Genomic DNA, 25,396 nt, shown 5'->3' with positions numbered 1-25,396 from the left:
TGAACACAAAGATTTCGATCTTTTGACTTCTTCCTCCACTAACCTGGGATACAGATGAACGGGGAAGGTCACACAGCACAGCGTTTTTTATTTTGAGAAGATGCTCTCCCCCATCGACACTATTTCTAAAAGAGAAAAAAGACGGCAAAAACAACACGAGCTCTACAAAGAGAGACCGTTGCTACAGATAATCACAATGAGCTTTTCTTCCAATAATCTTCACATCAGCTAACAGAAGACCGTGAAGCATCTCTAAACCTTTCGTTGCAATTTCTCGAATCGCGGGGCCAGTTTTATGCGATAGCACCAGCGCAAGCAGTAGCAGGAGCAGCAGTAAGTGTCTTGGCAGCGCTGTATTTCCTAGTGACAAACCTGAAACCAGACACGCAAAAGATGAGGAAGTAGCATAAGAAGCTTTAACTTCCAACGGACTCAATCTGCAACTTCAAATTCACCTGAAGAAATCCCTCTCTATCAACTCATTCATCAGCCAATCGCCGTTCTTCATGGCAGCGCTCACGGAACTAGCAAAAGCATGATCGAAAGTCAGACTCCAAACAAATTTCACCGAATCAAGAAGACGTAGATGTTCCTTCCGTTTAAGACCAAGTGGATTCAGGTATACCTCATGGCGCTCTTCTTAATTTCGTTGAACATCTGGCGCGGAGAGATACAGCCGGTAGCCAACCACGGTGAGATTTTGCAGGAGAGGTTGGCACCGTAGATGTTGTTCTTGGAAGCATTCTTGCCAGAAGACTGGGCCTGGCATTCTGCTGCCAACTTCTTCAGCTTCTGCAATCCCTCGGTCTCACCACCAACTGCTGCCGACTTTCCACCCTGGACAAAAACGAAAGGTAACCACCGTGATTGAAAAGACCATCAATGGAGAATATTCTCCGCCAGTTCTGCATTATCACTGATCAGTCAGCCAACTAATTATCCGAGATTCTCAGATTAACAAATCTGTCGCCAAATTATAGCTCGTAAATTTACACTTTTGTGTTGCAAATTGACCAACTTGCTTATTCAAATTGCTAAGAAGCGAGCTGCATCTCTTGGGTTAACAATGCTTAGGAACTGTTTTGCAGCTTAATTGATTGTCCAATCTAAGGATAAAATAGAAGGACCAGAGGAATAAATTGGAAGCAAGAAAAGAACCAAGTAGACGTTGGATGGAAGGATAAGTATCGTATAGGCCTGCTTTTTTGGTTCTATGCATTTTGACAGCGTAAAACTAAAAAGTAGTGTTTGTAAAAATTGAACTTGCTAGGCTTTAGATTGAAATATACGCAATGAGGATAAAAATCTAATACGTGTTTGAAATTTTGCGACCGGTTTTGAATGCGACACAGACCAAAGAAAAAAACTAACACCCATAAAAGACGCAAAATTTCAGAAACATAAAAAAAATTTGATGGGAAGAAATGAAGGGAGAACCTGAGCTGCAAGTGGGCTGAGTCCCAGGTCAGAGAGAGTTGGAATGCGGCCTGGCTCGATCTCCTCGTTCGTCGCCGGGAAACCCTTCAACTTGTCGGCGGCCTCGATCGTATTCCTCACTTTCATTTTCTTGACCTTCTCCCTGAACCCACCGAAATTCGCCGGCATCTGCTCCAATTTGAATGGGAGGTCGTCGAGATGGAAGAGAGTGCTCCCCCAGAACCACTTAGTCTCCACACCTTCCTCCGACAGCGCCGCCTCGACGGCCGCCTCAGCCTTCACCTCACCATTGATCGCCTCACGGTGCGCGAACACGGAGTCGGCGCCGGCGTTTCTGGCGAGCTCCACCAGCACCTTCTCCGGCTTCCCGACCCTGACCACGAGATCCGATCCCCGTTTCTTGAGGCTCTGGCGCAGGTCGGCGACGGCCTGAATGAGGAAAGCCGCCCGGGCGGAGGCGTTCCTGTCGGTACCGGCCGCCGGCTTTCCATGCTCCGCGGCGTCGAAAACGAAGACGGGGAGGAGCGACAGGGACTCGGAATCAGCCGAGCTGAGGGCTTCGTTGTCGTGGACTCGGAGGTCGTTCCTGAACCAGACGATGGTGTTTCTCCTGCCGTAGGCGCCGCCAGGGGAGTTGTCGGAGTTGCCAGGGAGGTGGCGGAGCGGACTAGCGATCGTGGACGAGGAGAAGGCGGATCTCAGGCCAGAATTGCGACGGAGTGGGCTCGGGGAAGGGTTGAAGAAGGCGGAGGAAGACAGGGAGGACCTGATGGAGAGGTTGGGGGTGGAGAAGGATAGCTTGAAGGAGGCGGTTGGTGGGGAGAGGTGACTGGTGGCCGCAGGCTTGGTGAAAGTGAAATGCGGAGCGATGGCGGAGGAAAGCGAGAGGGAGAGCGACCCAAATGGAAGAACCGCCACCATTTGCTGCTGCTTCTCCTCTTCAACCTGTGGGTTGGCAATGGAGTGCTCCATTCTGGTGAAGAAATGTCTACGAATTCTGTGGGGAGTTTCTCTTCTGCTTGAGAGGAGAACGAGCGCGAAGGACGCTTGAGTGCACAGAGAAGGAGGAGCAATCGGTTTATATGAATGGGAGAGGGTGAAGAAGGTCAGGTGGTGAATCGGAGAGCCGCCTTCTTCTCTGCCTCTCTCTCCCTGCGATTTGCCTTCTGTTCTGCGACTCTGTTCGTTGCTTGGCTTCGCTAACTTTCTTGGTAGACGGACCGGGCAGCCTACCTACCATGATTTTGGATCTTGGATCTCTAACTGGTCTGAGATCCGGAACCCGTCTGCCTCAGTGGGTTGGTGCCGTGGACTCTGCTTCCCGGCAGTTTGTTTGTTTTTAAACTTTTTAAAACTATTTTAACGTCAAAATAATCCGCATTAAATAAGTTTCTTATTTTATCTCAAAGGTCTTCATAAAAAAACGTCTCAAAACCTCGATAACTTTATATATATATATATATAAAAGGTTCGGCCGGATCCATTTTGTTTACAACTATTTTAAAAATAATTAGCATCGCATTAAATAAATTTCTTATTTTATCTCAAGGTCTTCCTAAGAAAACATCTCAAAACCTCGATAATTTTTTTAGTAAGTTATCTTGAAGCTCCAATAAATAAATATATATATATTTATATATAAGGTCCGGCCCAATATCAGATCCATTTTGTTTACAACTTCATCTAATCCCACATCCAAATACGTGCAAATATAGTTTTGACCCGTAGGACCTGACCTCCATAGCCATGCGTCGGACCATGGGATATATGTGGGCTCACCGGTCAAGCCCCTGGTCCGCTGCAGCTAAAATTCAAAGCTTCACGATGACGTTTATGTCCTTCACCAAACTTAATTGGTTAAATAAATGCAGTTTCACCTGTCGGTCCCTCCTTCGGACCTTCTTCCCCTGGGACAGCCTGCTGTTGACAATGTGGTGAAGCCCGCTTTGGGGAAGGGGTGTCCATGGTCACCTAACCATCCAAATAACCGGTTGGTAGGTTCGGTCTAAACCGAAGATTCTGTTCGGTCAAACTCATAAGTATGCTTGTTCTTTCTATACTTCCATCTTGAATTCGCGCGAGGCAGAATGTGGCTCGTTATTATAAGCAACTTAGTAATAATATTATTGCACTTTCGATCTCTTTATTATATGTGAGTGTAAAAATTAAGAGGAACATGGTACTTATCAATTAAATAAATAATTAATATGAAAAAAGAAAGTTTAAAGTAATAAAAACTCTGAAAAAAAAAACTGTTAGATAGATTATTTTCTTATGAAAAGTGAATGACAAATGAACATGTCAAATGAATGATGGATGTATTATGATTCGTATCAAGTGGATAGCGGGAATAGAACACAGATAGTTAGTTTGGAAGGCTTGGAGTTATAGTCAACGTCGATTCATCACTATTCGTCTTCAGAGACAGAGCCAAAATTTTTTTATGAGGCGGGTCGAATTCAAATTTTTAAATTTTGACTAGAGCCTCAAAATTTATCCTATGAAAATTCAAATACTTAACCGTTTGAATCATTATTGTAAAGTCCATAAACTACACGTCCCCTACAGCCGACTTTTAATCATTATTATGCTGGATTTTATAAAATTTTAAAACTTGTTAATAGGTGGTAATTGCATCATATTGGTTTTAGAGTTAGTGTAGGATTACAGTAACATTAGAGTTGGATTTGGAGTCTCAGTGGCGTTTGATATGAAAAACACCTGTTATTGTGTTATTGAACCTTATAATTGTTTAAAATCATTTCGCTTATTTAATACAATGTTTGTGATACTGTTTACAGACCTAACGAACAAATGCTAATACAAAAACAACATGTCATTTCAAATAATTATTGGAACTTGTGTTATAAGAATGTGTGAAATGTCCTACTTACCATGCGTCCTTTTTATGAATTCCATAAAAATAGCTAAAACCTCTTCCTTTTGCTCCATTAACCCGACGTTATAATTTTCTATATTCATATCGTTCAAGCCGATGAATACAAGTAATGGTGGAAACCTCTCGTAGGGCGGATTTTTATGTTTATGTTGTAACATACTAACGTCTCTTTAAGACCACGTTTTGCCTACTTACACAGGGTGAGCAATAATTTGCGGCACCACTGCGATGGGCTGGGTCTCTGTTGCTAATACAATCCACATGCACAATTTAGACGTAGGCATCAGCCTGAGTATCCAACAAGTATCCTATATCTGGCACAATTGGGCCCGGCCCAAAAAAACGGCTTGGGCTGGCTTGGGTCGGCCCCATAAGAACCCGATTTGACTATATATATTTTAATTATTATTATTATTTTATTAATAATATATATTTATTATTAAAAATATATTTAAAATTTGTTATATTAAAAAATATTTTTTTATTATAACTGAACTGGGTCTGGGCTCGAGTTTCAAGCATGGAACCCAAGCCCAAGCTCAGGTTTCAGACATTGGGTCGGCCCAAACCTGGCTCTTATCGGGCCAGGCTGGCTCGATGCCCAAGTGAAGTCTAGCACAATCGCACCGAACCTCGCTCCCCTGGACAAAATAGATGGCCATGCCACATTATATTTGAAAAAAAACATTATAAATCATTGCTAGTGTTCCTATTTTTAAATTTTAACCATCCAACAACATCAAGTAACATTGACACCATTGATAATATTAATATAGGGTGATGGTTAGGCTTTAATTGATATATTGCATACAAAATAGCTTGGTAGATACCTTGAGGGCCATCCCATGGACTGTTAAATTAATGTTGAAGGTTGCATAATTTTCATAGATGTTATTCTTTTAAACTTTATAAGATAAAAAAATTTGAGATAAAAAATATCTAATTGATGATAATGTGAATAGTGACAGTCGATATTCTAGTTGTTCATCTAAATCCACAAATAACCCAAAAACTCAGAGAAAGGAGAAAGGTGGAGAGACAATTTGGCCCTTCCCGAAGCATCTCTTACATAGTTTGTGTTGGTGTTATCCATTTCATGAAAAAAAAGGAACCATTATTTGCATTTATCTGTAATAATGTTAATTCTTTAATGTAAAGCAACAAGTTTCCTGCGCATTTATGCACAAGGAAAAACATTGTGCAACCTGGAAAGGTTTTGAGTTCTGCTTTTCAAGAAACGGCGAAGATTTTACCGCGCAAAATTGTTGAAATCGGAAAAAGGTTTATCGAAAAAAAGCCGAACCCCGACTCTTTGGCGAGAAAAATCCTTTTGCCCATTGTTTGCTTTCTCTCGTCTCCCGCCTCCCGCCTCCCGTCTTTCTCTCGTCTGCCTCTAGAGGCAGCAGCATCATCTCTGCTGCGAGGGAGAGAGAGGTTCGTCGGCAGCGTGACGCCTCCGGTTTCCGGTAAGATCAGTCACTTTCTCTCTTTCTGTTTTTTTCGTTGGTCGTTTCTCTTTCCGTAGTTTGTTTTTCTAGTCGTCCCTCTCTCATTCCGACAAGACAATGACTGGTGTTTCAGGGAGGTTTGGAGGAGCTCGATCCAGCCATCCAGGGACGTGTTCAAGAGGAGCTTGAGGGCGGAGGAGGACGACGAGGAGGCTCTGAGATGGGCGGCGATTGAGAGGCTGCCCACCACCGACCGGATGAGGTGCTTGGCTTGATTTCTTGAATCTTGACTTGAATTTCTTATCAGTTCCTAGATTTTATTGTTCTTCTCCTGTCTTCTTCCTCTCTTTTTGGTTTTTTACCCACTCTATCATGATAAGAGATCGGGGCACGAGGTAAAGTCGGTCCCTCTTACTCCTTCTACACTCTGAATTTCTCTATGCTTGAAATTTAAGCAGACATTGGTGAAGCCTGTGCTCGGTACGCGGTTTTGAGAGCGCATCAGATCAATTTGTTATTTTTCTTATTTATGTTTCTTCTGGGTTCTTTTGGGTCATTTGTCTATATATTTAGTTGGTGGGGCCAAAGGAAACATCCCGTTTTCTTCAGTCAAAATGTTTGGCTCCACTAATCGTAAGTGAATCTCGCTCTGTTCTCCCCATCGTTGGGTTTTTTGTTGTTTATGTGGGATTTCTGGAGAACATAATCTAGGGTTTTGTTTTGCAATCAAATTTCTGTTTTTTTTTTTTTTCGTTTGAAGTTCGAATTTTGGAAGGTTCCGTAGTTAAACATGTTCTTCTGCGTGCTTTTTTGTGGCGACTTTGATAGCATTTGAGATGGCTTTCGTATGTTTATTATGGACTGCAGTTCTTCTCATGTGCAGGTAGAGGGCCTCGTTTGTAGACGATTTTTCTCTTGTTGTGTAATACTGTTTCCAGATTTCCTTTGTAACATTCTAATGTATAAAAGAGAGGCATTACATATATTGCACGGGCTTTTGTAAATCAGATATGGGTTTGCATTCTGCAGAAGATCGAATGGTTCTTATCCAGACTTTTTTACTTGATTTTAACATTGTACTGAAATTTATTTGGCATGATTATAATCTTGATTTCAACACTCCCATGGTCTCCAAATGGCAGCTTGAATATGCTTCTTCCGGCTCCGTTGTTCGCACATCTGCATGAGCTGAGTGGAACTGCTTGGCTTGGCTTGATCTATAGTCTATACAGTGTTGTTTGCATTGATGTATATTTTGAATGGTATATATTTTACAAGTTATAATTTATTCTCTACCATACACATATTCTGATAGTATGATAAATTTATGATATTAAACCAGGATCGAAAGTGCAAAAGAGCTAGGAAAGTGTGATGGTGGGGCTCTGCTCATATGCAATACGATCATCTTAGTCTTGGCACAACATTCTTCACTTTCTAGCATAATTTCCTTCAGCATTTACATTGACGTCTTTCAAGAATGATTTCCCTCATTGTCACTAGTGCGCCACCAGTGCCACTAGATCTATGTGTACACATTTTGTTCTCTTTTTAAAGATACCATTTACTCAATCATTGCATATGAATCAGATCAATCTTACATTTAGTTTCTGTTTGAATATATACCTATATTGCTGCTGAGTTCCATGTTCACCTCATACCTTCATTTTGCTGCTTCTTTAATTTTGTGGATATGATATGGTATAACATTTGTTGAAGGCTCTAAAGGGACAAACACAGACTAGTTGCTCCAAGTCAGTTGCTTTCTTCAACATGTTTTTACGTTGGTTGTTATATAACAAGTTCACAACATTCAATTTTTTTTTTTTCCAAAGCTTCAACAAACACTGGATTGAAATCCATGGTATTAAAATCCAGGTCAAACAAACACATCCTATTTCTGGAGAGGGAATGCAAATCCCTACTTGCTTGATTCCAGGATTAAAATCATGAGATTTGATCCAAGGATTTTAATCCTGGTGCTGCTAAACGCTACCTGATTGATTCATTTGGACAGAGAGGAAAGAGGAGGGAAGAGGTGGGAGAGTTGTTGGAGAGGGGAGGGAAGAGGTGGGAGAAAGGAGGGAGGAGAGGATGCTACACGAGGTCCTTCTTGCTCTGCTGGGCCACACAGGGGATTTCGTGATCAAGCAGAAGGATGAATCCGGCAAGGTCATGTTCAAACTCGCTCCCGATCTGGCGTTCGTTCAGCCGTCTGAAAGGTAAACCCTAATTTTTGTTATCATCCCTTTGGCTGGTTCAATGGTTCAATTGGGCTTTGTTGCTTGTCAAAATTTGGTCCCTGTTCGTGGTTGTATCTATTTCGATTTTCGAGGCGTTGAGCTTCTCCCCAACATATTTTCTTAGTGCGAGTCATGTTGATTTTTTATGTTGGTTTATTTGAAACCCTCGAACTTGGTTCTTTTAATCAACCTTGTCCTACAAGTGCTTTGAGTCAATCAATGCTTCAATTTGAACACACAATTTTAGAAAATCATGGACGAGTGACAAACCAAATTAGTTATGCTTGTGGTATCATTTTTCTCCTAGGTCATCATTTTTTCTCTCGGACATCCGTTTCTAAGTTATTGTTGTATTTATCATTGTAGGGATGTTATCGAAAGGCTTGTCTGCCTGGGGCTTTATTACAGAAAGCTCACTGAATTTGTTGCAAAGTCACGCAACCCAAATGTGGCATGGATCACCTATGGGAATGTTCAAAATCAGGCTCCCGTATCCTTGAAGGTCGAAAATAAAATGCCGAGTGTGTATCGAAAAGCAATAGCTAATGGAGTTGCCGAGATACTGTCAGTGTACAGATCTGCCGTCCTACAAGTTGAACAGCAGGTCTTAGCTGATCCTGTACCCATATTGGCAACTGTGACTAAAGGTCTCTACGAGGTTAGTTGATTTGTTTTGAGGCATGGATGATGTCAACGTTGCATTGGTATTTATATATTTATCTGGCAGGCAATACTTGGAACAGGTCATGATTATCTGTAATTGTTGGAATAGCTTTCTGTTTTTGTCAGTTGGACTCATCTCAATAATAAAATATTTTTGGACTGGTAGTCTACCAGTAGTTTCTTATGTGGTTTAGTTCTTGCCTCTTCTGATGGACTGTGGACTCATGGTTCGGACTTTGGATTTAGTTCAACATCTGTATCATGGCTGGTCAGATGAAACCATGTTAGTTTTTCTACTGCTGGGCTGTTTTTTTCCCCTTTTTTCTAGATAACAGAAAGCATAACCATAAGCATGAAAATGGACAAGTACAAACTTTTTTTTTTTTCACTGAGCAGTTCATCAAACAACAATTATATTTTTCAGAAACCCATGTATGATAATTAAAAAGGAAGACCATCATTCTGGCTGTTTATTAGTATGTGTGTCCTTAATTTTCATGAAAAGACAATGAAGAACCTTATTGAGTTTTGGCTTTTATTGCAATTCTCTTAAGAACTTTGTACTCACTTTTTTCATTTTGTGCATTTCAGTGGAGTTATTTACTTTTGTCTTGCAGTTTGATATGCTGCTGGCACCACTTTCTGAGTTTGTCATGGAGATTGAATGTAATGATGTCAGGGGGGGCCAACTTCTTAATCTGTTATACAAACGTTGCCACTGTGGAGTGCCTGAATTGCAAGCTTGTATGCAAAGGTTCAGACTAGATTTGTTTGTTTAACGCTTTACTTTTGGAAGGTGTGGTAATTAGTGTTGTGTGTTTTGATTGGTAAGGTGAAAAGTCCATCATCTAACTTTATCGCCTCTTTTTAGGTACTTGATTTTTTTTGGGTGTAAGAAATATATGAAAATCAATAATAGCTTAGTTGGTTGCATCTATTCCTTAGATGCAAGGGCTGCATCTTCTTATAAGGAACATATCTGTTTTTTTTCACGTTTTTTTTTGTCATGTTGTCAAGGAGTCCAGGTGCTACCTAGGCGACAGGCAGAGCCTAGGCCTTGGCAAAAAAGGCGACTAATTTTTTTCTATTATTATTTTTTGGTTATGTTAATATGTCAAGTTATTTTGATTAACTATTATTAATATTTGAAAGGTAGAGGGTAGTAATAATAATATAACAGACATAATCAAATTAAACAATAAAAAATTAATTGTTGACTTCATTGACTATGCAAAATCAGTAGGAGAAGTTTAACGTTACTCATTAAATGTAAACTAATACAAGAAGCAAAACTAAAAAATAAATCTAATCTTTAGAAGAAGGAACGTAACTTTGCAAGAAGGCTTTAATTCATCTGTACTTAAAGGATAAACACACTATAGTAAAAAAAATTAACAAATACATAATAGCATACATATAAGTGCACAACAGTAACAGTACACATAAGTGCGTAACAAAACTAACGTATACATATGACAGGTATCACAGTTCTACCTATTATATAACAAGCTAACAATATATACATATAATAAGTTGATGCAATACTATGTAACAGGTATAACAGACTGTACATAACAATATATACATCTAACACATATTACAATACATATAGCAAGAATAGGAAATTGTATTACAATACAATTTAACATAATAGTATATACCATAGTCACAAATAACGTCTCGGAGTTTTAAATGGCAAGGTTTTTTCATTTTAATGTTAAAAAAAAAACGTTTTTTTTAAAGTTTTAAACGGCCATTTAATTTATCGCATTTTTTTTCGAGTTTTTTTTCTCGAGAAAACGCTTTTTCTGTGACTATAGTATATACATATAAATTTATAACAGTTATCACAAATTAACAATACATATAACTATATGATATAAGTACGTAACATAACTATACTAATATATACATAATTACATATTATAGGTATGATGTATCACAATACTATATAACATACTAAGTGACTAACAATGTACACATACATAACAGTATGCATATAACAACATAATCAACATAAAAATACATAATCAATACAAATAAAGTACATAACAATATATACTCAATTAAAAAGCTTAAATTGAAAGGTAAGGTTACTTTTCACCCGGCACATATCCCGTTGCCTAAGTGGTGGACTTAGGCGACGGGTGTGGACTCAGGTTTAGTCCATGCCTAGGCGAGGCCTTAACAACATAGGTGCAACTCGCTTAATTTCTTGTTGTCTATAGCCAGAAATGGGCTTTTCAAATCCTTACAGTAGTTAATCTGTGATTGACCTTCATGCATTTACCAGGCTACTTTGGCATGGGCATCAGGTCATGTATCGGCAATTGGCAGCATGGATGGTTCATGGACTTCTTCAAGATCAATATGGAGAATTTTTTATTAGGAGGTATTATTCATTTCTACAAAGTACAAACAATTGAACAGTCACTAGGATTGACGGTTTTTCTTTGCCTGTCAGCCTGTCTTTTCAATGCTCAACTGAAAACTGAACGTTCAGCATCTTGTGTCAGCATCTTGGACTGTTAAAGCTTTTGCAAATTTGAAAATTCAAGTGCCTGATATTTAAATGCATTTTGAATACTGATTTTGCAGACAAGAAAATGTGGAAGGAGAACAAGCACTGCATAACTCTGGTCATCCATCTAAAAAGGATACACAAAAATCATTGGAAGATGCATCTCTAACAGATTGGAACTCAGGATTCCATGTTTTCCTGGTATATTTCCTCGATCCTTCATAGATGAAACATCAGTTGTTGCGTTGGACTGTCAGTTTGATAATCTTCATTTGCAATTTGAAGTGTTGAAATTTTAAATCACGTGACAAAGAACTTTTGACTTACCATGTCTTTGTGCGAAGCTTTGGTTTCCTTTCTGCTTGCTCATCCCTTTGATGGTCATTTAACTTTAAATCCCTAAATTGTTCAGCTTCTTAATTTATACCTCTATTTCATTGACTTCTTCAGCAAGTCCAAGCAATATTCTCCATTATAGTGAATATTGAAAGAGTTGTTTTCTCAAATCAACAACCTTTGATTGTGATTGTTTCTGTTTTAACCTAGATACAAACGAACAAACTCTTTCTTCAGATGGGCCATGGCATTGGATTAGATTTGCTCTCTGATATCATCAAACGCACATATTTTTGTAATATTTTTCTGTTGTATTGTGTGCCTGTTTGGCACATACATGACACATTTTTTACTTCTTGAAGACTGTTCAGCTTGGCTATCTTTTGCAAATGGAAATGTTATAAAACTGTTGCTATTTTGTATTTTCTGGTGCCTCAACTTGTTTCACATGCCACGTCTTAAATAAGTATGCACCATGCTTCATAGTGCAGGACATGCTACCACAGTATATCCATATGCGGGTTGCCGAATCCATACTTTTCTCTGGGAAAGCAATAAGGGTTCTAAGGAACCCTAGTCCTGCTTTCAGGTGTAAGGCTGAGGTTTTCCATCATGGAGTTCCAAGAGGATCCAACAAATATCAGGGACTGTTGGGATGCTTTGCTCAAAAGGAGCCTTGCATTGACACTCAACTTGTTGGAGAAGAATTGTTCCCTCAATCTGAAGCTGATAAGATCGTTGGTATGCTTCAAGAATTAAGGGTACCCACCATCCATCTTTGTTTTTGTTCATATGTTAATGTTGTTTGAATGCAACATGTTGTCCCTCATATATTGTGGATTTTATGTGTGAATTAGGCTTTATGATAATCATCTGAAAAAGTTATAGTTTGCACTCAGTTTCTTTTCTTGCTTGTACTGTCTACTACAGACTTTTTCTGATATTTTTAGATATCTTGCAGGAGTCCCCTGAGTTTCATAAGAGGTCATTCGAACATGCTGTTGACTCCACTCGCATGATAGCAGCTGGTCATCTTTGGCAGGTGTGGCATGTTAGCTATATATATTATATTTAAATTGATCGCATTTTTGGGAGTGGATTTTCAGGTCTCTTCCCTCCCCTTGTGTCCAGTAATCCTGGGGCGGGAAGGACGATTATGAAGAGAAAAGAAGTAAAAGGGAGAGATAGAGAGAGAGAAAAGGTGAGAGTAAAAGGAAAAGGGTTGGGGGGGGGGAGTTGTCGAAAAAATCAGGTAAATGCACACAAACACGTGCATGCATGCACATATAAACTTCTTTATAAAATTCCCTTTGCAGCTTGTAGTTGTGCATGCAGATTTGGATGGACATCTGAAAGCTCTTAAAGATTACTTTCTTTTAGCCAAAGGAGACTTCTTCCAGGTGAATTTTCTTGTTTATGGTTTGCCTTATTGAGTTATTGTTGCATCAGGTGTAGGAGTTTAAGAACAAATGTTTCTTTCTTTGGCAGTTAGATCAGAACCTTTGGGAAACCATATTGCATCCTATTTTGAGGCCGGGTTTATATTCTCTTTTTTCAACTGATGGGAGAACATAACAATACTGATGACAGTGCAACAAGAAGAGTTGTCCGTCTGCTTAATGGAAAATTTGCAACCATAATATTTCATTCAATTTACCATGTACAGCCAGTTTAAAGAAGACTATTAAGATGCTACACTCATTTTTATAAAATTAGGGTTTGCATGGTGGATGTTGTCTTGTTTGTAAATTGCTTCACTATCATGAGATCGTCAAGTATATGTACTATAATTGTATAAACTGCTGATTGGAAGAGTGAAGTTCTACAAAAGGGAGTGAGTTCTTTGCTATATATTCAATTTGCTGTAGCATCAAATCACTTATTTATTTTTCTTTTAAGTCCAGTTACATCTGAGTTTTCAGTCTTGGTTACTATATTCCTAAGTTAGAGAGAGAGAGAGAGAGAGAGAGAGAGAGAGAGAAAGAGAGAGTAGGGTTGGGCATCCGGCCAGGTACCCGATGGGTACCCAGTACCTGGCTGGCCGGCCCGATCAAGCCCTGGTTTGGGCCCGATTCAGCCCGATATATTTTTAATATTATTTTATTTTAATAATAATGTATAATTTATTATTAAAAAATATATTTTATATTTAAAAGTTTTTATTTTACATTTAAAAAATATTTTTTTATTTTAACCGATACGGGCCTGGGCTTGGGTTTCAGGCTGCGGGCTGGCCTGGCCTGATGCCCGACTTAAAAGAGAGGGATGGGGGCATGCATAAGAAGGCAGATATGTAATTATAGGATGAGATTAGTTGGCTGACCAACAACTAAGCTGATTAATTGGCTAGTTTGATCACATTGGCCAACTAGTCACTGGTTGCAAACAAGGCCACTCGATGACTTAGTCATGCCAGTTGGCCAAATCGTTGGGATTTTTAATAACTAAGCTACATCTACCACTAGGGTATGGGAACCGGGAAGCAGAAAAAAAAAAAATTAAATGCTGGCCAAAAGAAAAAAAGCCCATCTAACAATTTTCTTCCTATTTTTATGACTTAAAAATTAAAATTATAAATTATGTACATGATTATTAATTAGGACTCTGTTTATATCAAAGCAATTTTTTTTCTCCTGATGCTGGCAACTTGAGGATGACACCTCTATTAACTTATTTGATATGCCATATTGTATGTCTTAGTAATTCATGTCACTTTCCTATATCTGTACTCTCTACTCTGTAGTACTTGTCGATCTTATTATATGTACATTTCCAATTGTGGGACTTCTATTCTCTTGCCAGTGCTTTCTTGAGGAGAGCCGCCAACTAATGCGCCTTCCCCCTCGTTATTCAACTGCTGAAGCTGACCTTATGGTTCCATTTCAATTGGTAAGTCATGCTCTTTTAGGCTCTTCCCTTCTGTCAGCGTGAAGCATTGCATATGATTTTCTGCTTATGTATCTCAGTTGGCAAATTTACGTTACTTTGAGGAAATTCACTTCTAAGTTGTCAAGGAAGCATAGCAAAGTTGTTAACTAATTTTAGGCTAGATAAATTACAAAAAAACCTATCAAATTTGGTAGTCACTCTTCAAAGAGGTGCTCTTAGAGTAGGCTGCGTTTTTAGCAATCTAGATGACAACATCGTGTGGATGTGCTGCACATAAGATTACAAATACATATATGTTGCCATTAGGATATCTGGCTGGCAATAACCTGCTTTCATATGCTTGTTAGTTTATCTGACACTTGTTATGAATTTGTTGGAGCATGTCTTTCACCAGTCTAGGATATCACATATGTGAGAAGTTATGCAAACAGTTTCAGAAGTCAACATCGAGTAATTTTGTTAATGTACAAAAAAGTTTTATCCATAGGCTGCATAGATTTCAAGTCATTTGAAGCAGTCAACGCAAAAGGGTTTGTCGTTTGTTATAAAAAATTGTAACTTGTGCTGCCCTATCTTGTATTCTTCAGTTGTTTTTCATGTTTTCCTGCAAAAAAATAATATTAGTCTATAGTTGATGCAATTGTCATTGATGTGTATTAAGTGCAAGAAAGCAGTGGCGTTCACAGCAAAGTCACAAATATGAAAAATAGTAAGCCCGAGATAAGCATGCCTGTATGGCTTTTCTTCTTTTAAACCCATATTTAAGGTCGAATTTAGATTCCAACTTTGTGCCAAGCCACCTATTGCATTTAATGCATTTGAAAGAGAAACCTAAACAAGTCATTACTGCTAGTGACGTACCTTTCTTGCCAGCTGCGCATGGGACAATTTTCAAAATTCTGGAGTACATGCGCACTTTTAAATGTTCTATTAAACGATTGTTTTGGCAACTCTCTATGAAGACTGTGTGATTGTAAGTACATGGATATATCTGATGGTCAAACGAAGCATTATCCTAAAAGAAAATGAACTTCTAGGATGCTATGTCACCGCGGTACGGGTACGAGAAAACGGGTACGGGTACGTCGTTTTTGCAAATCATGGTACGGATACGGTATATTTTTTATGTAATAACATTAATTTTTAAATTAAAAAAATTATAAATTTTGAAAAAAAAACAAAACAATCACCAAAATGGCTCTTGCAAAGCCAATCACCAAAATGGCTCAATTTCAGCTCTTGCAAAGGCAATCACCAAAATGGCTCAATTTTAGCTCGATCAGCGCACCTCCTTGTACACCTTCTCTGCCAATGATGGCAGTTCCTTCCTCATAGACCTGAGCAGCCAGTACAGTCTTTGAACTGCCCGAGAAACCACCCCACCTTCCCCTGTAATTCCCCTCAATGCTCTACACCCACCAGCACTTCCTTCAGCCCTTCATGCCAACCTCCCCACTTCAGGAGATGCTCTAGCAGCGCCTGCACCATCCCCCTGCAGAACTCCGTCGACAACAACTGCGTTAAAGCAGAACTTGCCCAGAGGGCCAGACCACCACCAATGGGCATAACCCTACCAGACCGATTTCCATCCCTCACCTGCTCTCTGCCTGTGTCCTTCCTGCTTTCATCGTTCCCCTACCCTACCAGATTTAGTCTGCCTTCTCTTTTGGCGTCCGCCGTGCCTGGCCTCAATCCGAAGTTCGTTTGCCCAGCACGGAAAGTGCAGCAGGTGTGCTGTTCTTCGGTGAAGGGTCATTCTTCCTCTTGCTTGAGGAGAACCGGAGAAGGAGAAGAAGGCGAGAGTCGGGCGTTAGGTTTTGGTTTTTACGGATCAAAATATGGTTTGGATCTGGTTTCGACCTGAAACCAGATCCAAACATACCACCGTGCACCCCCGTACGGTACGCGAGCCTCCCAGGCGTACCGCGGTGACTTAGCTAGGATGTAAATATTAGCCATGAAAATCAATTCCAAGCTTAGTTCTGTTCGCTATATAAAGCTGAATGTTTGAGCAATCACCCTCTTCATGTCTGGTTGACACTTTCCTCATAAAACAAAAGAAAGAGATACAAGTGCAGAATATAACCTCCTGATAGAATAATATGGGCAGTATGGTGCATTGTCATATATATCGTGTACGAGTATTATACTGTGAGAAATTTCTTGGGTACAATACGGCAAAGTTGTATATCTCGGGAAAATCTCGGCAAATTTTTAAAAAATTTAAACATTTAATAAATCTTGAATAAAAAAATAAAAATTAATAAAGAATATGAAAAAAACACGTAACAAATGTGTATAATACACATATAGTACCCATTTTTTCATGTTTTTTTTTTCTGGCATTTTTTTACAATGGACGTGTCTACTTGCCGTTTTATACGGCTGACTTGTTTTTCACGTATTTAGCGTGTTTTTTTAGATTAAGACGCGTTTTTTGTGACAATACTATGGTGTAATACAATGTGTAAACTTTGTTCTTTATTCAGGCCGCATCAAAGACAATAGGCGATGATGATAAGTACTTTTCACGAGTTTCACTGAGGTACTTGTTTTGCCGCATATGATGTGATTGCACCTGATTATTTTCCCTTTTTTTGAAAATGAAATTATTGTAAAGCAAAATTCTCTCACTTGTCTTGATTTGTGTCCATCAGATTGCAGTCTGAAGTTAAGGCAATATCGTCCCAGTTGGATCTTTCAAGCTTAAAAATTGGTGGTGAAAAAAGTTCTGATTCTCTACTAGCTATCTCTTCTCTAGGCTCAGTGCCTGATGGATGGGATGCCATTGCACTCGAATATTCAGTTGATTGGCCTTTACAGCTTTTCTTTACTCAGGAAGTTCTATCTAAGTAAGATTTCTTTGGAGGCATATCACTGTTGCTATTATTTTCACTGGTCTCTTAATATTAGAGGCCATTAATATGCTTCATTTTTTTTTTGCACCATGATGCATATGCTTGAAGCTATATTCTTTTTCAGGTACCGCAGGGTTTTCCAATATTTGCTTAAACTTAAGCGTACACAGATGGAATTGGAAAAATCATGGGCATCAGCAATGCACCAAGATCACATGGATTTTGCTAAGAACCGTAAGGATCGTAGGAAGTGTTCCGAGCAACGTCGGCAACATTCCAGACCAATGTGGCATGTCCGGGAACACATGGTTTTCTTAATAACAAATCTACAGTTTTATATTCAGGTTATCATTTCGGATTATGCATTACATTTTATTTAATGGATTTTGTTCTGTAGTGCTATACTATCAGCAGTTCCTTGCTCTGATGTTGCCCTTGTAGCTGCTTACTAAAAGTGGCTGCTCGGCTGGTACTGATATTACTTCCAATTTGATCTTTGTAAGTGGAAAAGAATGCTCTGAACGTGAAGAGAGTAGGGAAAATATGAGGAAAAAGAATAAAACAGAGTGAACTGAAATCTAGTGGAGTTGGAGGACAACTTTTTTCACATTGTAATTTTGGCAGCATGTGGTGGAGCTGCATGGCTTCCTCATAGTTGCAGAGTTATGATATACTATATGCTAACCTATTGTTCATAGAGAATATGATTGTTTATAGCTTAATCTTACAAGTCCACTTTTGTCAATTCCAACAAGATGTTGAACATTGGAGATCTTTGGCATCAGCATACATTGTATGGATATCTTGGTAAAGGCTAAAGAGCATTGGACCTTCATTTGTGGTGGAAACAAATCATGGCTTGATTTTGTCTTTGTTTTTCTAAGCGTTGGAAAGAAATGGTGGTTGTCACAATGATGATGTGGGATGGGGGTAACTGAAGGAGGGTAAAGTGTCACAACCAGAGACCTGCAAACAATAGTTGTTCAGACTCTTCAGCATTGGACCTTCATGTGTGGTGGAAACAAAGCATGGCTTGATTTTGTCTTTTTGTTCTAATCATTGGAAATAAATGGTGGTTGTCACAATGATGATGTTGGAAATGGGAGTAACTGAAGGAGGGAAACGTGTCACAACCAGAGACCTACAGACAATAGTTGTTCAGACTCTTCAGAGATAAGATTACTAGGTCTAGGTCATCTGGTGTTGAGATCATCAGATTATTGGTATTGTTGGGAGTAACTCCCTTTCAAAAACTCCTTGGGGCATCTATGTGGCAGCTATTAGGCGATTAGTGTAGAGATGAAATATACCTGGTATTGTTGGAAGCAGTTCCCTTTCAAAATCTCATTGGGGCATCTATATGGCAGCTATTAGGCCATTAGTGTAGAGATGGCATATACCTGACAACAAAAAGAACTACAGATCTAACACTCACCTTATACACTGCAGAGTGCAGTTGGTCATATTAGGATGTTCACAATATACTTGTTTAGGGTGTATGTCAATTACTAATTATTAGAACCATGATCAAGAAGGATGTCACCATTTTTGAGCTATTTGACAGACATGTTTTAGTTATTATTTACAAATGTGTCTCACATCTTTCAGATTTATTGCCCCCATTAGTGCTTCTTTCACAAGTGGAACAAGAAAATAAGCTTACACATGATTGAACACATGACATGGGATCGTGACTATTCTTCATCACCTAGTAACCCAAAATCATCAACAAATCAAAGTCTGTCTATTTGTTTCTCTAAATAGAAAAGTTAAAAGTAATGAAGGGTGGACTATGTGAAGACCTGTTAAGACCTTTCAACCTAATATCCTGGTACTTCTTGGCTTTGTCTCCTGCTTGAATCTTTCACATATCAATTGGAGCTTGCTTTTTTTTCACCCAAGTCACTTTGGACAACATAAAAATGAAATCCCATGGAAATCAAATGCTTGGAAGTATTGAGTACAGAGACTATAAGAAGATCAAGCGCTAGTGAAGGATGAGGGATGGAGGACAGCAATATTTTGCCAAATAAATAACACATAACATGGGATCGTGTTATTGGTCTGCTAACACTTTCTATTAGTCTCTGCCTGTAGGCTTGTTTGTTTTTCAAGATTGCTCCGTGGATCTCATTATGCAGGCTCGCAAGTTGTAAGAACAAGAATAATGTGCATTCTGTGGAGAAGAGATTAAACTTTTCCAACCACTCCTCTGGACTGGTGTCATAGAGAACAGATGCTTAAATGGAGCAGTTAATGGGTAAGGTGCTCACAAAAGAAAGGAGGAACTAGAACGAGAATAACCACCAATAGCCAACAAAAAATAGAAGATACTTACTCAGTAAATACAAACACATTTGCCAATAAACAATTTGATTGTATGATGATTTTAGCTTCTTTCCATGTTTTATTTATGTAGAATGCTATTTGTAGCATGTTGATATTGGCTTTATTATGTGTTGATTGTGTTAAAGCTGATATCTTTAGTAAATGTGTATCTGTGCTTTTAGGTGGATGTCATTGAGTCTCAATGGAATCGTTTGCAAGAACGTCTTCAAGGCTCACATGATTTCACAGACCTTGTCGGCTTCCATCAGGAGTAAGTAGTGGTTTGCCTCCTACATATTCCTCCCTTTCCTTTTCCCTCTCGCAAGCTTCTTTATGTAAAAGGAGGATAGATTGAACTAGGTACATTATTTTTCTGATAAAATATTTCAACCAACAAATCCCTTCAACCAACTGCCTCCAGTCTTTTGAGATAAGCAGCTGCCTGCAATTACATAGGGGAGTGGACGGCATGAGGACTCAGTGGCAGCATCCTGGGTGAGAATTTCATTCGTACAAGAGGAAGACAAACAGCAAAATTGTGGGAAAAAAGAGAATACATGGGAAGAAAAAAGAAAAGAGAAAAAGAAATGCCTTTCGCTTTTATTTTGCTTCTTGGCTCTCAAGCACTTTGAATGCTGCCTTTCACAAATCTAACCACATAGATGGTGCAACATGTAAAATTTATATGATAAAACAAATAATCAAAATCAGATGTGTAAATTGGATTTTACAAGGTCAAAAATTAATATTCTCGCCTTTCTTGACTCATTAAACCCAATCTAGACCTTGGATTGCACGATTCTTTCTGTTTTTTTTTATCCATTTCACATCCACCTATATGGGTGAATTTTTAAAGAGGACTTAAACACCAAGCGATACACATGGAAGGGGTATTAGGGAGGCATGTCTATTTATGTCAGAGATTAATTGGCTGATCAGTGACTAAGCTGGCTAACTGATTTGTCTGGCCACCTAGTAGCTGGTCAGAAATGCAGGTCGGTCAATAGCTGACTTAATCGACTTGTCAGCTAACTATTTAGGATTTTAACTAAGGGCATACAGGCCGGTTGTCCTTTCTATGATTTGGTGTATGGTTGTTTTGGTTCCTTTGAGTACTATTACCAAGTAAAATTTTGATTGCAACATTCTTCAGGCATATAAATTGGTAGCTTTCCTTTGAGTTGGTGTCTAGTCATGTTCACATCATAGTACTCTTACCAAGTTAAAACTTGAATTATGTTTTTCAATCACGAGGCTATTCTTGTCATTCTGAAGATTTTGAATCAGCCTTTGTCCACTAACTCACTAAGAGGTATCTATCTAGGAATGTGCAGGTGCAAACCTGTAAATCTTCACTAAATTCAATTATTCAAACATTCAGCTGTATGAATTTGTTTACCTGGAATAATCTGTCAAACATGGCATGTGAAAGCACAGGTTTGACTGGTGGTGGTCCTCTTTTCCCATCGTCCTTTTATGTACCCCAACAAGGAGGGTCTATCAATGTTTTAATGTTTCTGCTTTATGAGAGAAGCGGCTTTTCCACTCAATACTTCTTTTTCTTGATGGCTTGTATTTTTTGGGTTGTAAATCTTCTTGCTTCGTCAATTGGATTAGTTGAATTGCTCATATGTGAGACTTGACCACAGATATTTGTCAGCTTTAATATCACAGTCCTTTTTGGACATTGGTTCGGTGTCAAGGATACTTGAGGGTCTCATGAAACTATGTTTGCAATTCTGCTGGAATGTTGAACGGCATGAAGGTTGTCCAAGCACATCTGAATTGGAACACATTGCAGAGGTAATTGTAAGATTCATGACTGGCTGAATCATTTTTTCCTTTTATCTGCATATAGAGGACCCCAGTATGCATCTGGCTTACATAGGTTTATATTTCTTGCCACCTTGATTGAACAACCATTTTCTTATGTCAAAATAAGTATGAAGGCATCACTTGCATGAACTATTTTGAGGTATAGTGCTTTTCATAATAAAAGGATCAAATTATTTGCAATAAAACTGCTTGGTGTGGTTGGCTTCAGAATGTGTGTGTTTAAGGTTTGATTTTTGTTTCTTTTTTTTTTTTTTTGTGTGTGTGCGTGAGGGGGGGGGGGGGTGGGTTGGTGATGGAGGGGGAGGAGTTAGAGAGAATGAGACTACTTGTTGGTCTAATAGGATGATAATGGTTTCGCGGTAACATGAGACTGTTCAATGGGTTCTTCCTAATAGGTTTATCTTGGTTCTCTTGTATCATGAGAACGTTTGATACTTCCTAATGGGATGCTATTGGTTCTTTAGCATACTTAGTGACCACTACAGGTGGGCTTTTAGTTCCTTCAAGTTGCCTTGTCATAATTGGGTCGTGAAGCCACTTGGATTTGGCTAGAGTTTGTCATATAGTATATTGGTAGTGCTGCAGGTAGAGGGTGTGGCTTGGGTGTGAGGTATCCAACAAGACAACTCTACCTCATTATGCTTCTATTGGAACTAATGATTCATTTTTTTCTTGACATATACACTTTAGGAATTCAACAAGAAATCAAATTCTTTGTATACTATACTGCGAAGTAGCAAGATTGCAGGTAGCCAGAGGGCTCCGTTTCTTCGGCAATTCCTACTTCGTTTGAATTTCAATTCTTTCTTCGAGGTAATTTCCTTTGCATTATAGCGGTGTGATAAAGGATGAGACAGAAACCAATCTGAGGCTAATACATATGCTCTTTTACAACAGGCAACTGCTAGAGGTGTGCTGAATGTTATACGATCTCGCCCTCCTCTGCATCAGTAGTCCCATATATCATATGCTTTAGTGTTTTGGATCTCATGGCTTTTACTCCTGGATGTTATTTGCCATCAGAGAGGATCTGATTTCTTGTATGTATTTCTGATGCGCTAAAAGCCTAGAAGCACAAACAAGTAAAACTGTGATTGTACATGGCTTGTGATTAATGCAAGATTTGGTGTTCGACCAGTGGAGTTTTACAGTTGGGCATGTTTAATAATAAATTCAGGAAAAAAAAATCATGTGAACAAACTGATGTCATTTGGTATATGAATACTTTCTTCGTTCTTGCTTGTTTTCTTTTCATATTTTTAAGCAGCAAAATCACAATGCAACTCATAAGAAATAGATGATTCACTAAAGCGTTTTGTTTGTTTTTGGTCTCTTTATTCTGCTGGATCAAAGACAAACAAGGCATCAAGATTTAGACGAAAATTGGACCCTGTGAGCAAGAGGATCTGAAGCCTCGTCCTTTACCAGCTCAAAACTGCCGTTATTTCTGCGAACAATCAAGTCCACAAAATCCTCTCATGGAAAGCTGCAATTCGAGAGGACCTCGTATGAGGTGCGGTGCATAACATGTGCGGTGCAGAACATGAATCATAACTAACCCCCAACTTCGGAGGCTCATGCGAGAGGCTTCCAACCGAACAATCGGTTCTTTCCTCGAAAGTAGTCGCACCACTGACTAAGAAGGCAAATTACAGCGCATTGATGAGCCAGGCCATGGTTTTGGGGATGGGAGAGAGAGAGAGAGAGAGATAACAAGTCTAAATGATTGATTAAAACTGAAAGCACACGTAACACTTAAATTTATTGCGTCAGTGGAAAGTGTTTATTTTGCCCTCTAAAACAGGGTGAACATATATCAAGTTTTACCGTTGCCCTTTTTTTGGCGTAATCTTCCAGCATTTGTTATTTGTTAATTAATATGTCCAACATATCCAATTTTCCATGTACCTAGGCGTTTTGCATGACTTTTTAAAATTAATAAAACAATTACCAACCAAATTTTCTTATTAATAAAAATGTTTAACTGGAATTTAATATTATTTAGTATAAATATGCTGCTACCAACCAACCCACATGAACTTTTTTTATTTCATTAACCCAAGTTTTTGATAATTTAGAGCCTAACTCAAAAAATAATTTTCTTGGCTTATGGTGCAAAAGTTAAGTAATATAACAATATGGAAAATATAACAACCTGATCCACTCCTGGGTTCAGGCCCCTGGTTCGGCGGATTCCAACCCACCCTCTAGCCAGTAGCGAAGTCAGCGTGGGGCTGACGTGGGCAGGATTTGCTTGTTGACATAACATAACAAGTAAATCATCTTGTTGATGCCGGGTTGCCCATGCCAGAAACGGATCGGGTCCAGCAGTAGCAGCCGGCCTGCCCATCACACCCAAAATCATCATGTGAAATGGAGCCTCACGAGTCACGCGAGTATTGACGCCGAGTTGCCCATGCGATGAGCTATCCAGCTTCACCAAGAAACTTAAAACAGTCAGCCTGCCCATCACACCCAAATTCTTCAAAACTCAAAAAGGGGAAGGCCGAAGGGGTGAAGCGCCCAAGCCACGAAACGGCGTAGGGCAAGGTCCAAGGGTGGCAAGTCTGCAGCAGCCAGCAGCCGGCAAGGCAGCGGGCGCCAGGTGATTCTTCTTCGTGTTCTTGAATGATTGAATCGTTTCTTCTTCGAATGTGTTAGATTTTTTCATTTTTCCATCCTTTTGCAAATTTCAACGCTCTTGGTCTGATTTTTGTGCAAGCGCCCGGTGGCCGGATCTCGATTCTCACATGCGCAGTCTTGTTCCACATTGGGGGACTTTCGGTAGGGTTTATCTTCTCAGTTCTCCCTCGTTTTTTTTTGTCACTTTGTTGCTTTTGTCTAATGTCTAATATATTATATTTTGTTAGGTTGTTTTCATGAAATATAGATTGTTTTGTTGGTTTAAATCAGACAATTTAATATGTTTTATTTGCTTTATTTTTAAAACAACATATATTTTAGTTTAAATTTTTTTTAACATACTATATACTAGTGCCCCATAGCCAAAATTTTCTGGCTTCGCTACTGCCTCTAGCAATTTCAGTTTTGACCTTGAAAAGGTTAAAAACCAAGACAACCATCTATGATAATGACCCCCTTTATAAACCCTTGAAGATTCCTCACAATCTTCAATACAAAACTAAACATTTGGGGTGTTACATAAAAACATTCTTTTTCATTAGCTGCATCAGATTATGTTTAACCTGCCTGACAAGTCTAAACTATTGCCAACTGTCGATTTGATAGTTTGGATCCACATCCATCAAGTTGGACTTTGTAGCAATTGCTCGATTGCACTTTTTTTCTTGTTTTTTTACACAATAAATATCACACTTTGGCTTAGTTGCGTTTTTGGTGCCATACAATGCTAAATCTGTATGCCCCCTCCTCTTCAACGCAAACTGTCTTCAAAATTGTATTAAATGCGATTTAAATTTAAATCTGGATGCAGGGAGAAACCGTTAAACAAGTAGCAAGTGTAATTTGGTTCGATCCAACGAACTTCAAACTTGGTTTAATTAAGCACTAGGGACATGATTCTTTAAGTAAGTTCAAACTGTGTTGCATGTAGAAACACAAATGAACCCCCAAACCACATACAAGCACTAGTGGAGCCATTTTTTCTGGTGGGAACACTCATGTATAACAATTAAATATATCAAAATATTAACATATATAATAAATTAATTTTGTGAGACTGGTGTGGGCAACTGCATACAAGCATTGGAGTTATGGATCTTATATTTATCATAACAATGGTATTTAATGAGTTATATGCATCCCATAAAAGGGATAAAGTGGCAGGTATGAAAGCATAAACCTCCTATGGGGCTGCCTTTCATAACCTTCAATAACAGGCAGTATAACATTTACCTTAAATAACAGGCAGTATAATGTTATAAAAGAAAAAGGGGAAAATAAGAATTGAAAGGTTG

General features: G+C 38.9%; 2 protein-coding genes across 4 annotated transcripts; one reads left to right on the top strand and one right to left on the bottom strand.

Moving 5' to 3' along the window:
• Positions 1 to 2,596, bottom strand: LOC116263451 (blue-light photoreceptor PHR2-like). The gene is made up of 4 exons (XM_031643225.2): positions 1,438 to 2,596; positions 626 to 837; positions 456 to 524; positions 1 to 372 (listed from the first exon to the last, which is right to left on the bottom strand). Exons 1-4 carry the CDS (start codon positions 2,407 to 2,409, stop codon positions 294 to 296), a joined length of 1,332 nt encoding a protein of 443 aa, XP_031499085.1. The 5' UTR covers positions 2,410 to 2,596; the 3' UTR covers positions 1 to 293.
• A 2,935-nt stretch (positions 2,597 to 5,531) lies between these two features.
• LOC116262561 (gamma-tubulin complex component 4) lies at positions 5,532 to 22,606 on the top strand. Of its 3 annotated transcripts, none has more exons than XM_031642036.2 (18): positions 5,532 to 5,802; positions 5,918 to 6,046; positions 7,802 to 8,006; positions 8,394 to 8,685; positions 9,308 to 9,444; positions 10,984 to 11,082; positions 11,289 to 11,412; positions 12,039 to 12,308; positions 12,509 to 12,589; positions 12,864 to 12,947; positions 14,350 to 14,436; positions 16,926 to 16,981; positions 17,094 to 17,288; positions 17,419 to 17,638; positions 19,805 to 19,893; positions 21,272 to 21,425; positions 22,149 to 22,271; positions 22,356 to 22,606. In XM_031642036.2, the coding sequence occupies exons 3-18, from the start codon at positions 7,879 to 7,881 to the stop codon at positions 22,410 to 22,412; spliced, it is 2,196 nt and encodes a 731-aa protein (XP_031497896.1). In that variant the 5' UTR covers positions 5,532 to 5,802; positions 5,918 to 6,046; positions 7,802 to 7,878; the 3' UTR covers positions 22,413 to 22,606. The 3 variants fall into 3 exon arrangements, with proteins under 3 accessions (XP_031497896.1, XP_031497895.1, XP_031497897.1); XM_031642035.2 differs by having other exon boundaries at positions 7,663 to 8,006; XM_031642037.2 differs by lacking the exons at positions 5,532 to 5,802; positions 5,918 to 6,046; positions 7,802 to 8,006 and having other exon boundaries at positions 8,551 to 8,685; positions 9,282 to 9,444.
• Positions 22,607 to 25,396: the final 2,790 nt, after the last annotated feature.

This window comes from Nymphaea colorata, chromosome 10, assembly GCF_008831285.2.
Source record: "Nymphaea colorata isolate Beijing-Zhang1983 chromosome 10, ASM883128v2, whole genome shotgun sequence".
Taxonomy (NCBI): domain Eukaryota; kingdom Viridiplantae; phylum Streptophyta; class Magnoliopsida; order Nymphaeales; family Nymphaeaceae; genus Nymphaea; species Nymphaea colorata.
The sequence above is the reverse complement of the archived record's forward strand: the minus strand, read 5'-3'. Positions and strand labels throughout refer to the sequence as shown.

Coding starts and splice junctions, on each gene's coding strand:
- LOC116262561 (XM_031642036.2), top strand. CDS start 7,879: ATGCTACACGAGGTCCTTCTTGCTCTGCTGGGCCACACAGGGGATTTC. Junction 9,445..10,983: donor TTGCAAGCTTGTATGCAAAG/GTTCAGACTAGA, acceptor TGCATTTACCAG/GCTACTTTGGCATGGGCATC. Junction 12,309..12,508: donor GTATGCTTCAAGAATTAAGG/GTACCCACCATC, acceptor GATATCTTGCAG/GAGTCCCCTGAGTTTCATAA.
- LOC116263451 (XM_031643225.2), bottom strand. CDS start 2,409: ATGGAGCACTCCATTGCCAACCCACAGGTTGAAGAGGAGAAGCAGCAG. Junction 838..1,437: donor TCAGCCCACTTGCAGCTCAG/GTTCTCCCTTCA, acceptor GTTTTTGTCCAG/GGTGGAAAGTCGGCAGCAGT. Junction 373..455: donor ATAGAGAGGGATTTCTTCAG/GTGAATTTGAAG, acceptor GTCTGGTTTCAG/GTTTGTCACTAGGAAATACA.